This window comes from Cynara cardunculus (assembly GCF_001531365.2).
Source record: "Cynara cardunculus var. scolymus isolate 2C chromosome LG 3, CcrdV1, whole genome shotgun sequence".
Taxonomy (NCBI): domain Eukaryota; kingdom Viridiplantae; phylum Streptophyta; class Magnoliopsida; order Asterales; family Asteraceae; genus Cynara; species Cynara cardunculus.
The window spans coordinates 15850515-15864095 of record NC_037530.1 but is presented as its reverse complement, the minus strand read 5'-3'; the positions used below and the strand labels follow the sequence as shown (position 1 = coordinate 15864095).

At 36.1% G+C, this 13581-nt stretch overlaps 1 protein-coding gene across 1 annotated transcript; it reads left to right on the top strand.

Annotated features, from left to right (window-relative positions):
* The first annotated feature begins 281 nt into the window (after positions 1-281).
* LOC112509580 (probable protein S-acyltransferase 15) lies at positions 282-11416 on the top strand. The gene is made up of 7 exons (XM_025114600.1): positions 282-656; positions 8939-9031; positions 9458-9559; positions 9636-9707; positions 10266-10364; positions 10512-10607; positions 11074-11416. The coding sequence occupies exons 1-7, from the start codon at positions 384-386 to the stop codon at positions 11167-11169; spliced, it is 831 nt and encodes a 276-aa protein (XP_024970368.1). The 5' UTR covers positions 282-383; the 3' UTR covers positions 11170-11416.
* The last annotated feature ends 2165 nt before the right edge of the window (positions 11417-13581 follow it).

Sequence of the window (13581 nt, the reverse complement as noted above, 5' to 3'; positions counted from 1 at the left end):
TTTGATACTAATATCGATATATTTTTGTCAAATTTTTTATGATATTTTCAAATATATATTTTATTTAAAAATTAAAACATTATCGTTTTTTCAAAATAACATAAAGTCATATTATAACATCGACTGAGATAAAAAATAAAATAAAATATTAAAATCACTATTTATCTTGCTGTTTTGCGCGATTACTATTCTGGTTTCCATTAAAACAAACATACAACAATTTCTATATGAGATTAGTCACTCCGTAGATTGGGACAATTTTTGGATTTCCAAATTGAATGCAAAATTGATCCGATTGAATTCTTTCTTCGCGTTCGACACGGCAAGCAAAGGGCAGAACCCCCCATTCCGGCTTCCTCTGCAATCTCTCCCAAAATTAAGAGATGAAATGGCGAAGATTCGTATCGTTACCTATACTAGCAGTTTTGATATTAATGGAAATGGTCTACTACGGCACCGTTTTCATATTTCTTGATGACTGGATAGGGTTACAGAGCTCAGCAGGGTGGCTTAATGCTGTGATCTTTACTTCGTTGGCATCGCTCACTCTTTTCTCATTTTTGGTGTGTGTTCTCACTGATCCTGGTGGTGTCCCATCTGGGTATTTCCCTGATATTGAAAACAATGATGGCTCCGATCAAGAATCAAGGAAAGCTGTAAGAATTTTCTTTTCTACACTTTTGAGTTCTTGATACAAATTTTGATGAAGACCCACATGACTTTCGTTCTCTGAATTGTTGATGTTATTGAGTTTAATGGTTATTGGTATTTAGATTGGACCTGGAAAGTCAAGGATGTAGTTTCTTGTCATGATAAGAGTGATCAAGGTGTAAAAACTGTAACTCAACATAGATTAATTTTGTAAATTATGAATACATGGAAGCAATTTAGGGTTTGTAAATTATCAGCTTAGCGTTTGGAATTTCTTTCTTTTTGTTATTCGAAACTGATGAAACTTGTTAGAGATTAATTTTGAACTAGTTCAATTTGGGTCAAATGCCATCTGTTATCGGAGATCACTTGCTAATTATAATCAAAATCACAAGGAGAATATCCGTAAATATAGGTATGTTGTGTTAAGGATTTTCGAAGCATAAGTGTAATCCGGTAGATGGGGCTGAATCTTGATATATGGATGGTAAATCTTGGGTTAATGAATAAGCACATACTCAAATGTGTTAATAAAATTTTAGTAAAACTTATATGAGGGAAATGGATAAAGGCTAATGAAGTTTGTCTAAAGGCGAAAAAGGGCTTAACATATCTGATGGGAAGTAAAATGTGATGAGGATTCATAAGATCACTAGGCACTTGATGACTTAGATGTGGGTAAAAGTGAAGCTGAAAAAATAAGTTACAAAATAGTGCAATTTAAGAACAAATATTGAGAGGCTAAGTAGACATGATTGTTGCCCTTTTGCATGCTTCCATCCAAGGTTACCTCTTTTGTTATATTATTTTAATGCAAAATACATTTTTTTCATGACTTCCTTCGATGTGGTTTTGGTCGACTTCTATCTACCCTAGAACCTTCCCTCTTGGTATAAGTTTCTAGTTTTAGCTATTGCACTTGAAGGTCTCTGTTGGAGATTGCCAACCGTTTGAAATGGAGTTACCTTCGTATTACTCCCAGCCTTCTTACTTATATTGTATCTCCCATCGTGCGGCCTATCATCCACTTCAATGTTTGCATTTATGCCATGCTTCTATGTACATTTTGTCTTTGATTAGCCAACTATTTTCCTCATAAATCATAGTAGGGTTTGCCAACATTCTATACGGAGTTTTTTTTATCACACCTACTCGTGACACTTTTTACCATTTCAACCACTATGTTTTATCCTCTGACCAAGAATTTGAAAGGCGAAAAAGCAAGGCGAGACGTTTTCCCTTAGTATCACATGGCGTAAGCCTCGGGGAGTTGGGGTGTACCGAGGCATACACTTGAACAATAACAACAACAAAAATTCATAGAATTTATAACAAACAAACACATAATTCCATATTGAACCATGAAAAGCCATAAAATTACTAGGTATAAGTCTTAAACACATAAACTAAATTCATTAAACCTTCAAGAAGTCATTATTTTCATGAACATTATCACTATTGTTGAGACTTTCTGAAGAGCAATGAAATTATATAGCTCGAGCATCATCTCTATAATCACTGTCATCTCCTCCCTTAGTTTCATCCTCCTTATCCAAATTCACTTGAATATCTTTGTCTTTTTCTACATTATTTTATAACATATAAATATGAATAATTACAGAACTATGTTTATACTATATAATATAAATATATAATTTCAAATTTGCAGTAAGTTCTAAAAGTAATATTTCTTTGGTGCGTGATTTCTTTTCCACTTCCTTGATGCGACACTTTCGCCTTCATGCTTCATCCTTAATTTTCCCGCCAACTTTAATTCTTTAACTATTGTCATCTTCATCATTTGGGTTGGTTCCCAAATTCATCATCAGAAGACACATTTTCAACAATCTAATGATCATCTTTCTCTTTTAGTGACTTTTTATTTAAAAATTTGTGCTTCCACTTCTTTTTCTAAATGATGAACACAAACTATCCATCTTGTCATGAGGAGAAGATAGGAGAGAAAGCTCGAGGGAGGAGAGGTGAGAAAGAGAATTGTTTTTAGCATTTCATTTATCAACCATTTGATAAAAAAACCCCAAATGCACCTCATATGCCTCAGTAGATCTCGCCTTAGAATCGTCCGCCTCATCCATGTGAGGCAGAGCCCTAGAATCAGTTTTGGACCGTCTTGCTTCCTCCAGGCATACGCCTAGACTGTGTTTCTAAACCATGCCTATGACTAACATCTCCATCAATCTATCCCTCTTCCAGTAAAACTAAACCAAATTTGAATATATCCTTTCGAACTACATTTTTTCCGGATATATTTACCAGATCTTCTGCTTCCTTATAAGTACACCAAAGATACACATCATCATATTCATATATATTATTTTAGTTTGATCTAGAACTTATAGATGACAAAGTACTCCAAAACTCAAACTTCGAAGGAAAAACAAGCATCAACTACGCAGCTGAAACAGCAAAGGCTAATGGTTGCTTCCACAAGAAGTTATATAATGTATAAAAGAATTGTCAAGCAATAGGCTAATCTTGCTTTAAGCGTTTTCTGAATTTGAAGTGTCATGGTAGTTGATTAATGTAGCATTATATTAAAAGACGTTGGGAAAGTTCGTGTTATTGATTTATGTCTTGGAACTCTTTTCTAGTGTAGGCCATAAACATGGTAGGTGATGATTGCATGTGGGTTAAATGAAATTTAGATAATAATGGATAGCAAGCGTTATTTTATGCATTAGAGCTATTCATAGTTAGGATTGAAGTGAAAAAACCACCAAAGCTCTACGTCATGGTAGTTTGTTGAGTAATGGTTTCAAGTGCTTATCTTATTGTGAGACTTGCATCATGGTTGTAGTCTTAGAGGCTGTTTACTAAATGCTTACCGGGTAACCGCTTATCAACAAGAGTCACCACCTCCCTTACAGTCTTACCTTGTCTGGTAACATTCTCGGCCATCAAAATAGATTGTTTGTAAGCGTCTCTTACTCGGTAAGCGCTAACTGGGTAAGAGTCTTCTCTCCCACTTACCGGGTAAGAACCTTGGTTGTTGTCATGCCTCTTACTGGGTAAGATTATCGGTCCTTGCCTTGCTCACCCGATAAGGTAACTGACCCGGTAAGCTATTGTTAAACGGCCCCTTAGTATTGATAGGAGTTAAGTTTTATGTTATGTCCCTTTACTAAAGGATGGGCTATTATCATACTAATAGCTATATGGTATGAAAAGTTTTCAACCTTGATCTAGGGAATTTCATTGGTTTTGATTACTGTGCAAGATAGTTAATGATATGTACTAGAGAGAAGTGTAGATAAATGTGATCAGAAAAAAGATTAATTAGAATACAATGTTTTAATGTTGGCTATCAAGTAATTATTTAGTTCCTACTTGTGAAAGCAATTTGAAGGGATATTGTAAATGCTTTGACGTCATGATGGTGCTCGTGGATGGCTTAATCTAGCTATTCACTTACATCCTTTCCCATGTATTACTTACACCATGCCCCTATTTCGCAAATTCTATCTAAATCTTCAATCCTCTCTATTTTAGCAGTTTTTACCTCTTCTAAATCTAATTACTTCTTTTAAATCTAATTACTTCTTTTGTCCCATATTCAAAATCCACTTTTTTGCCAACCTTGAAAGTAAAACACGACCCATTACCGTCATGACCTTCAAAAGCAAATGTGGATTCTAATAACGGGATAGAGGGTAGAGGGTCAAAACCAAACCAAACACATTCAGTAAATCCCACCTGGAAGTAGGGTCGGGGTAGGATGTACACAGTCAATACACCTTAATAGGTAGAGGTTGTTTTCAAAAAGACCCTGGTTTGCGAAAAAGATTAGGAAAGCTTAGCTAGACACTTCATTGGTGCACAAACTTTATTATTATTATTATTACTATAAAAAAATTGAAAGAACTTTTATGAAAGATTGCAAGGAGAAATTTTAAAGGAAATTTTAGGAAAGATGCAAGCAGATCCAATCTCAGTTCTTTCAATTGAAATTATTTTTGGATTTTTTTTTTCTGAAGTCTTAAAATTTTCTACTGAAACTGGAGTTTTTATAGCTGAATGTAATCACCATTTTTCCTCAGTTTCCAAACAAATTTTGTCTATCTTGGAGGTAAAACACAACCCATTACCCACATGACCTTCGAACACAAATGTGGATTCTAATACAAGGATAAAGCATAGAGGGTAAAACCAAACCAAAAAAAACAAACACAATAATACCACCTTGAAGTAGGGAGTCTGAGGGGAGGAGGTTCACATACCATAACTCGACCTCAAGAGGTCTCTGATTGTTTCCAAAAAGACCCCTGACTTGTGAAAAAAGATTAGGACAGCTTAACTAGAGACTTCAGTAGAGACTTCACTAAACTTTATTATGATTAAAAAAATTAAGGGCAGTTTTAGGAAGATTGCAAGGAGAAAAAAAGACAAGAAGAAACATAGATAAAACGAGAAAACAGGTTGACCAGTAATAGATGTATGTGGATACAGGCATACAGCTAAATCAATAAGTTCTATCTAAAAGTACAAGGGACACTCTAAAGAATCACTTTCTATCTGCAAACCTATGTGATTTCTTCTCTACCCTCCCCCTATCTCACCCTCTATCATTTTATCCCCCTGCTCCTAACTGCAGAACCTAATACTTTTCTACCAATAATCATCTACCCTAATTCGTTGGCTCTAAGAATTCCAATCTGAGGTCATTCCCTTGGAAAGTACTAAAGCCGCCATGTGCATTCTCAACAACTCGTTCCCTGTTCTCCTTACCTTGCCTTTCCTCATTAACTTGATCGTAACTTTCTCCACCCTTAATGGTGTTCTTTGTTGCTTTCTACAGAAGCGATCAAACCACCACAGTTTTCTGATGTGAGTTTTAAAACTTATACCACAAGCATACGGGTCGATCATAGGGAGACAATGGTTTAAACGTAGACCCTTTTTTGATTATGAACTAACTACATGAATGCAACTTTGATTTGAGATTTTCGACAATAAAAACAAACTAAAAATACAGAAAGCGATAAAAAACCAGAAAAGCTGACCTAATTATAAAATGACACTAAGTTTAGACTCTAAATTAAACTGGACATACTAAGGTTGATTTTGGATCCACGAAGGTGAGGCTTGTCAAACAATGATTACTCAAACCCTCTCTCAAGGTGAGCGAGCCTTCCCAATCAAACGGACTGACTATTTTCTTGATGGTCAACCCAACTAGAAGTGTTAAGCAATCACAAAACGATCCCCAACTCTCATTCTTACCTATTTTCATGGAAGGATGAAAGTCGACGACAAGCGGTTCTAAGTCTAAGTCAAACTCTGGATTAAACTCAAACTAAATAGATAATTGACATCATCCCAAACAATCATCATCAACATACGTTTCTAATGTACGATGACTTTGATAGTTAGACAAACCAAGAATTAAATACAATTAGCCGACACCTCAACCAAATCCTAATCTACCTATAGGCACTAAACTGCGAAACAAGAAAACTACTTTAATGAACATGAAATGAAGTTGTAATAAAAAAGAATGAAGAACCAAGATTAAAGAAACTATAAGCAATCAATTAAAATAAATCGATAATTAAAACTAATAAAAAAAGGAGATTGAAGGGATATAAATGCTCATATGATTCATATTTAGCTTCAATGTTTGTGAACCATCAATGAACATCATCTTCCATCCTCCATATGTATCCTCTTCATCCACTCTTTATATGTATAAGAATTAAGAATGAATGAAAGAAAAAGAAAAGAAAAGAAAAGAAAACCTAGCATAAAAACAGCCACTATTTTAAAAAATAGAAAAAGAGACTCCTCCTAATCCTAACATGAGGTTTTATTTAAATAAACAAAAAGTTTCTACAACTGCCCTTTTGGTCTCCTTTTATTTCACATGCGCTCTTGCCTGGTACGGGTGTTTGTAGTCCGGTTTGGGCGGATTAACCTCCCAAACCACAAACCAAACTGCATTAGCGGTGTAGGAAAATTTCCAAACCGAGCGGTTTGGCAGCAAGTGACCAAACTGATCAAACCGGACAACAAAAAAGCGGTTTGGTCTGACCAGTTTAGACGGTTTGGGCCTCTTATGGGTTTTAAACAAAAAAAGATAACATCTTCATTCAAAATGAAATTTCTACCAATATGACATTATTAAAAAATAAGATACCAAATTATAAAAGATACATCTATCTCTCTAACTGAAAAACATTGAGCAAGTTGAAAAAAGGTTAAACAAATCCACTAACAATAGTTGGAAATTTGGACAAATATTGAGCAAGTCAAATGACGATTTGGAATTTTGGATTTGATTTTCAATGGAATTCAAAATCTTGCCAATTTAAATGACCTAGTCAATTGAGAAATGAAAACTAAAAGCATAATGTCATGGAGGAACTTTGTTTATCGTGCCATATAGTTGATCCCATAACATAAAAATTAAATATAATTAATATATGTGTAATTTTTTGGCGGTCGGTTTGGTTCATACCGCTCAAACCAACGTTCAAACCGCAGACTGGGCCAAGCGGTTTGGCTATTTTTCAGTCTTGACCTGATCATCAGACCGCTCAAACCACCAAAAGCGGTCCTGTTTGACTTGGTTCAACCGGTTTGAGCGGTTCAACGGTTTTTTTGAACACCCCTACTTCCTGGTTTATTTTTCTTCAGAAATACCCCTAGAAACCTTGTAAGTCTTCTTTTGGTCCAACATTAATGATTTGATTCATGTTTGGTCCTCCATGTTTTTTGACTTTGTCCAATCCATGTTGAATTAACCATGTGCAATGGAATCGATCCAGATGGATGGATTTTTGGGCGGAACACCATTTTTCCCTTCAACATTTTGAGGAGGAGGAGAAGGTTGCCACGGCAGGGATTTGTATGGAAGATGAGGCGCTAGCATGGTTTCATTGGGCCGATAGTAGACGTCCGATTCTGGTTTGGGAGGATTTGAAATTGCAACTCATTAACAGATTCCGACCCACAGATGGCGGTTCTTCCCTTGAACAACTTTTGGCCCTCCAACAAAGAGGTACTAGTCGCGGGTTTTGCCATTCCTTTGAACTATTAGCATCCTCTTTATCGGATCTCCCGGAGAAGGTGTTTGAAAATAATTTCATGAATGGACTCAAACCGAGCAGTCAGGCTGAAGTTCGATTATTACGCCCACAAGGTCTGGCCCAAATTATGGAGACTGTCCAATTAGTTGGAGTCGGAAACTCCCAAATACCGGGAAGTACCGGGAAGTACTCGAGTAACCGATTCGGGCAACCCCCCTACGATAACCATCCAAACGGAATCCGCAATGACTAGAAAATTAACCGAGGAAGAACCCCAAGACAAGAGGGCGAGAGGCCTTTGTTTCCGCTGTGACGAAAAGTATTTAGTTGGGCACAAATGTAAGAACAAGTACAAGTGCTCTTGCTGCAGGATGACCCCACCGAAGAAGAAGAAGAACAAAAGGGGAACTCAATCAACATGAATTTGAAATTTTCCCACCTTGAGGACAAGGTGGTTCTTTGGGGGGGGGGGGGGGGTAATGTTAGGCGCCGACCCCAGGCCCAAGCCCTTTACGGTTATGACTGTTAATAAACATGGGAAAGAGGGGAGAATAAGGTAGGCAGAAATTAGTATCTTTCATGTTTAGGAGAGATCTGGCTCTCGAATCCAGAAATATCTTTTATTTATTGTAATCGCTTATCAATTTACCAATTTCAATACAAACTGCCTACTGGTTCTTATCACCATCCTAAATTTCTTCATTGCAATCAGGTAGCTTCGCTTCTTAGTCCTTACAGCCACCACACCTGACTTCAATTCATATACATAGAAGAAGACCTCTTTGTCGTGTTCTATATGTTGAATATAACTGGCGGCTTCATCATGTGGCTGTAGAATGTGGATAATCAGTTTATTCATATACATAGAAGAAGGCAGCTTTGTTGGTGTAGTCAAACTAATTATCTTCTGATTAAAAAAATGCTTGTTCATAGTCTTTTGTTCTTTCTTTCTCTAGTCCTACTAGTTGGTTTCCTAGTTGAATATGTTCTGTTTTGGGTGCAAAACTCAGGATGTGTCCATCTATTAGGTACTCGATTGAATTTGAAGAGGTGAATTGTATGCCTGAGAAATTGAATTTGAGTTGCAAGAATGGTTGGCAAATAATGGGAGCTTTGTCGCCTAATATTTGATTTGTTCTATTTGGAGAAAAATGAAAATACAAATTAAATGATTTGAATATTTGAAGCTCTTGATTACATGTTAATTTTGTTTTGTTGATACTATATGATGTTTATTTCAGGAAGCACTTCAAAAACGATGTGACAAGTGTTCTGCATACAAGCCTCCAAGAGCACACCATTGTCGTGTTTGCAGAAGGTGTGTCTTGAAAATGGTGGGTATGAAAATACAGTAACATAACTCTATTTAGAAAAGAGGTGCAGTTTGAGTTCTGAGGTCAAACTTTACCTTTTCAAATGCAAAAACTAACACAATGGGTTTTTAGAAGGTTCTTAGTCATCGGAATATAATCAAATTAGCTACAAAGCTAACTAGATTCCTCTATTTGTCATTGTGTAAGGGTAGTTTAGATATTTGGCTAATGATCAAACACTTCCATTAAACTATGTTTCTAGTAAAAAAATCGTACTTGGGGACAGATGGAGTAGATCTGATTAATTTCAATATCCCCATTAGTTCATTTGAACTAAAATATCAAAAGAATATCTTGTTTTAGGATTGTAAGGAGTACCCCTTCATATTTTAGGTTCAGAACTTATATTTATTAACGAAATCATCTCACACTGAAATTCTTGTTTAGGATCATCATTGCACGTGGATAAACAATTGCGTTGGTCAAAGGAACTACAAAGCCTTTTTTCTTCTTGTGGTCTATGCCACTATTTCAAGTTTTCATTCTTTGGTATGTATAAACCACTTTTTTAGCTTTTTAATCATCAAACAGCTTTCATGTATTGTAATAATTTCAGCTTATATAGGTTTTAATAATCGGGTGTGGAATTCAAAAGGATTGGGAGTTTGCTAGGACGACTCGCCTCAAAACCTTTTACGTAAGATTCTAATTATTTGTTTGCAACTTCAGTATATTTTGTTTCTTTCGTTAGCATCAAACTTAGAACAGTGACACCATATTTGCTTTATAAGTTATAACCGGGAATGCGAATTGCTTTTTCAAATAAGTCTGTGAGCTTAACCCAATGGGAAGTTTTATGATTGTTATTTTCTAAGATTCTATGAGGAATATAGAACTTTTAGTATAAAAGTTAAACCTTGAGGGTTCATCTTGTACTTGGCAAAAATGTCGGTAAGTGTCAAGTAACTTAGGTCCTATACTTCTATTCGTTTGTCATTTAACATTTTTGCTTTATTTATTATGCATAAATATGTGAAATGTTTTCTTTTTATGGACTACAAAGTACACAAGATCTTACGATATCTCTTTGACAACTATACCCATGTCGATTTCACTTTTCGAAGAACTCAGGTTGACCTCAAAAGTCAAAAAGTTTTCATCTTTCTTGTGAGGAACATTTTCTTGATGCCAAGATTTTTGTTACACAAAAGATGAAGCATTTCTGTTAAAAGACTTATCAGCTTATGTTCATCAGATTACATCCGGGGCAATGATTTCTCTCTTGAGTTTGACGCTTGGAACTCTCTTGGGCTGGCATATCTACCTGTTGACACACAATATGACAACAATAGAGGTAAATAAAGTTGCATGCATTTGGGTGTTTTGTGATTATTCAGAGGTATTTATGGCTTTTGGTTGAGTTAAATGTCTTCATTAAATCGTGTGTCCAGTTAAACGTTGCAATTTGATGAAAAAGAATCGAATTTTGTTTTCTTACCAGTATTATGAAGGGACTAGGGCTGCATGGTTGGCAAGGAAGTCTGGGCAGATTTATAAGCATACTTACGATGTTGGTGTATACAGAAATGTCACTATGGTACTGTCTTTTTCTTCGTCTTCCCCTGTTTTTCTTATGGAATGCAAGTCTCGGAAATTCTGTCATCTTGTTGAACGATACATACAAATTATTATGCATAAACTACCTTTCTATTATTCTAATCGTTATGCTAGACTTAGACCAGTTCTCCATATATGTTAGAATTCAGAACCTCCCATCTCAATCGCTCTTGAAGGGTTCTGATGGAGAGCAATCTAATAGGGTTCCACATATTCTAACATGGTATCAGAGCCGATGTCTACTGACTACCATCTGGAATATTTTTGCCCAGGACTCTACACTCTGGGCCATCTTTACCCGTCTAGCATCCATTGGAGGGTGCATGTTGGAGTCCTATATCGGCTAGACTTGGAAAAAAAATACTTTGTATTTATGTTATTATTATCCGAAGGTACATCTATTCATGCCCGGAGTTAGTATGCTGATTTGGTTTTGTTTTTGACAGATTTTAGGGCCAAGCATGTTGAAATGGCTGTGTCCAACTGCATTGAGCCATGTCAAAGATGGAACAAGCTTTCCTACCGTTCGGGATACCTTATAACGTCCCTTTTTCACGTCGTAATGCTCAAGATTCGGTATTTCTCTAAATGCTAGCCCGTGCGTGATGAGTACTAGCTTATTGGCAATCATCGAGGTAAATTTAAAATATTCAATAGAAAAAGTAGTGAGATCAATGGCAGTGGTGGTGTTTTTGTACAAATGAACTTGTTTGGATAAAATACATGTTTAATTTGTTATTGTAAAAGCACAATCTTTGAAACTTTTGAGATATATGTTACATTGTAATCACATAAACCGCACAAGCGATGAAAGCAAATTATAGTATGCAGAACAATCAACAAAGTCCGTTGTCCATTTTTTTTTGCAAGATCTGTATATTCGTTACCGTTGTGCTAAGCAGTTAATGCGGTCGATTGTGAAAATCATGGTTCTGACCATAAAAAAGTACGAACATTACATATAAGCGAAGTTAATAATATGTGTGCCCAATACATATAAAGTAATACAAAGCAAACCACAAAAAATATTCAAGATGGTGGTGGGTAAAAAGGAAGAATGAAACTAGTGCTAGTCGAAGTCGAGGGTTGTGACTGGTACAGCTAGTCGAAGTCGTGTGGGTCAGCCTAATGACCTGGTATCGGAATATGATCTCTAATGAATGATGAGAGTCGAAGCTTGGAGCCTTCGATGAAGGGACGATTTAAATTAGGTTAGCTAAAAGTCTAAAAGAGTCTCTTTGCTTAATGGCTTATGTTAGACTAACGAAAACTAAAAGAAACCCATCAAATATTAGACCAAAAACTAGAAAACCAAAAGCCCCAAACACAAAAACAGCCCAGAAAAGAATTGCTGTTTAGGTGAATAGCGGTAATTAGCGTCGTTAAATGCGGCATCGCTATAAACCACCACTATTCCTCTGAATGACCACAATCTGCTATTGAACCGCAATTAACTGCATAGTCTGTGTGTAGAATATACTAGATTCGTTTGGAATGGTTATCTCTAAAACTCTATACTCCAATGGGGTGAAATGTTAGTGTGTAACTAGGCATGAGGTGGGATGGATACTTGATCAAGTTTAAGAGGTCCTATATGATCCTGATCCATGTTTCATATTTTTTTCCCTATAGAATACTAATGATCGTGAATTATATATTTGGGCTGCGTTCATGTAAGACTAGTCTGTTTTCGTGGACCGTAAGACCACAAAATAACACGGGAATTTCACAACAAAACATGTGAAGGTATAAAAAACACCGAAACTTCACAACAAAACACTATGAAGGTTTACCTTTATAGTGTTCTGCTATGAAGGTTCAGTATTATTTATATGATCTCACGAAAACAACTTAGTCTTACATGAAACCACATCTTATATATTTTTGACCAATCTCTTCTCATCTAGACTCCTACCTTTCTCTTTAATCACTTCCAAATCAGGGGTTTATTTTTTTCATCAAGCCAGTTAAACCATCTGTCTGTAGAAAAAATTATCGTTGTTTTCCCTTGAATCTATGGTCTAAATGATAGAAATTACAATTTTGTTTATTTCTCAAACATGTTTTTTCATTATCCAAATACGAGTTCTATTTATTTCTTTTACTTGGCCCTTGCACTTCAATCAACCAGCCAACTAAAGCCCTTAAGTGGTTGTTTGCTTGTAGCTTAATGGGCCGTATAGTCAATATGGTTATTCGTTCAGCCATAAATGGATGTCATGTTGTGGCATATTTGATAAGCCAATGACTTATTCGGTCAGCCAAAAAGTAGTGTCCTTTGTATTTAGCCCTTCATTTACCTTTTATTCCCCTTTACCCTTCTCCCTCTTTCATCGTCATGTTGAATGTATTGCTGATCAACACCACCAAATCCATGATGAATACCACCGCACTGTTTGTTCCCTATTGCCGGTGAACATCACTGATCCATCTTTCAAGTCCGGCAACTACAACTCCACTCTCCTCGGCCTCCAACTTCGGCACATTTCAACAACTAAGGGGTTGTCGAAACATGTTCTGTAACTCCCTTTCCCTGTTGATCTTCGAATAACCACTAAGAAGAACACTCCCTTCCTTGATTTATGCATCTGTAACTCCAAAAAACACCAAATTAAGTTCACCAACCAAGAAAAACACCGGACCCAACCCATATTTGAATTTTTTTCTTATTCCTTTTTTTTTTGTTTTTTTGTTTTCGTTTTCTTACTAGATATGAATTTGGACCGATTGTGTTTGAACCACCCTGTTTCCAGCCAAGAACCACTAGATCGATTGAGTTTGAGCAACTACTAGATCGATTAAGTTTGAGTTTGAGCAACTATTGGATTGATTTAGGGTTAGGTTAGAGAAGGAATCTGGGGTTGGGTTCTGGATCTTGATCGATTGAGTGATACTAGATGAGTTTGTTCTTCAAAAAACACAATTTGAGTTTGAATTTAGGGGGTGTTTGGGTA

Bases quoted from the DNA above. Each gene is read 5' to 3' on its own strand.
- LOC112509580 (XM_025114600.1), top strand. From the start codon at position 384: ATGAAATGGCGAAGATTCGTATCGTTACCTATACTAGCAGTTTTGATA. The intron at 9,708-10,265 runs GTAAGATTCTAA...TATGTTCATCAG, and splicing joins CTCGCCTCAAAACCTTTTAC to ATTACATCCGGGGCAATGAT. The intron at 10,608-11,073 runs GTACTGTCTTTT...TGTTTTTGACAG, and splicing joins TATACAGAAATGTCACTATG to ATTTTAGGGCCAAGCATGTT.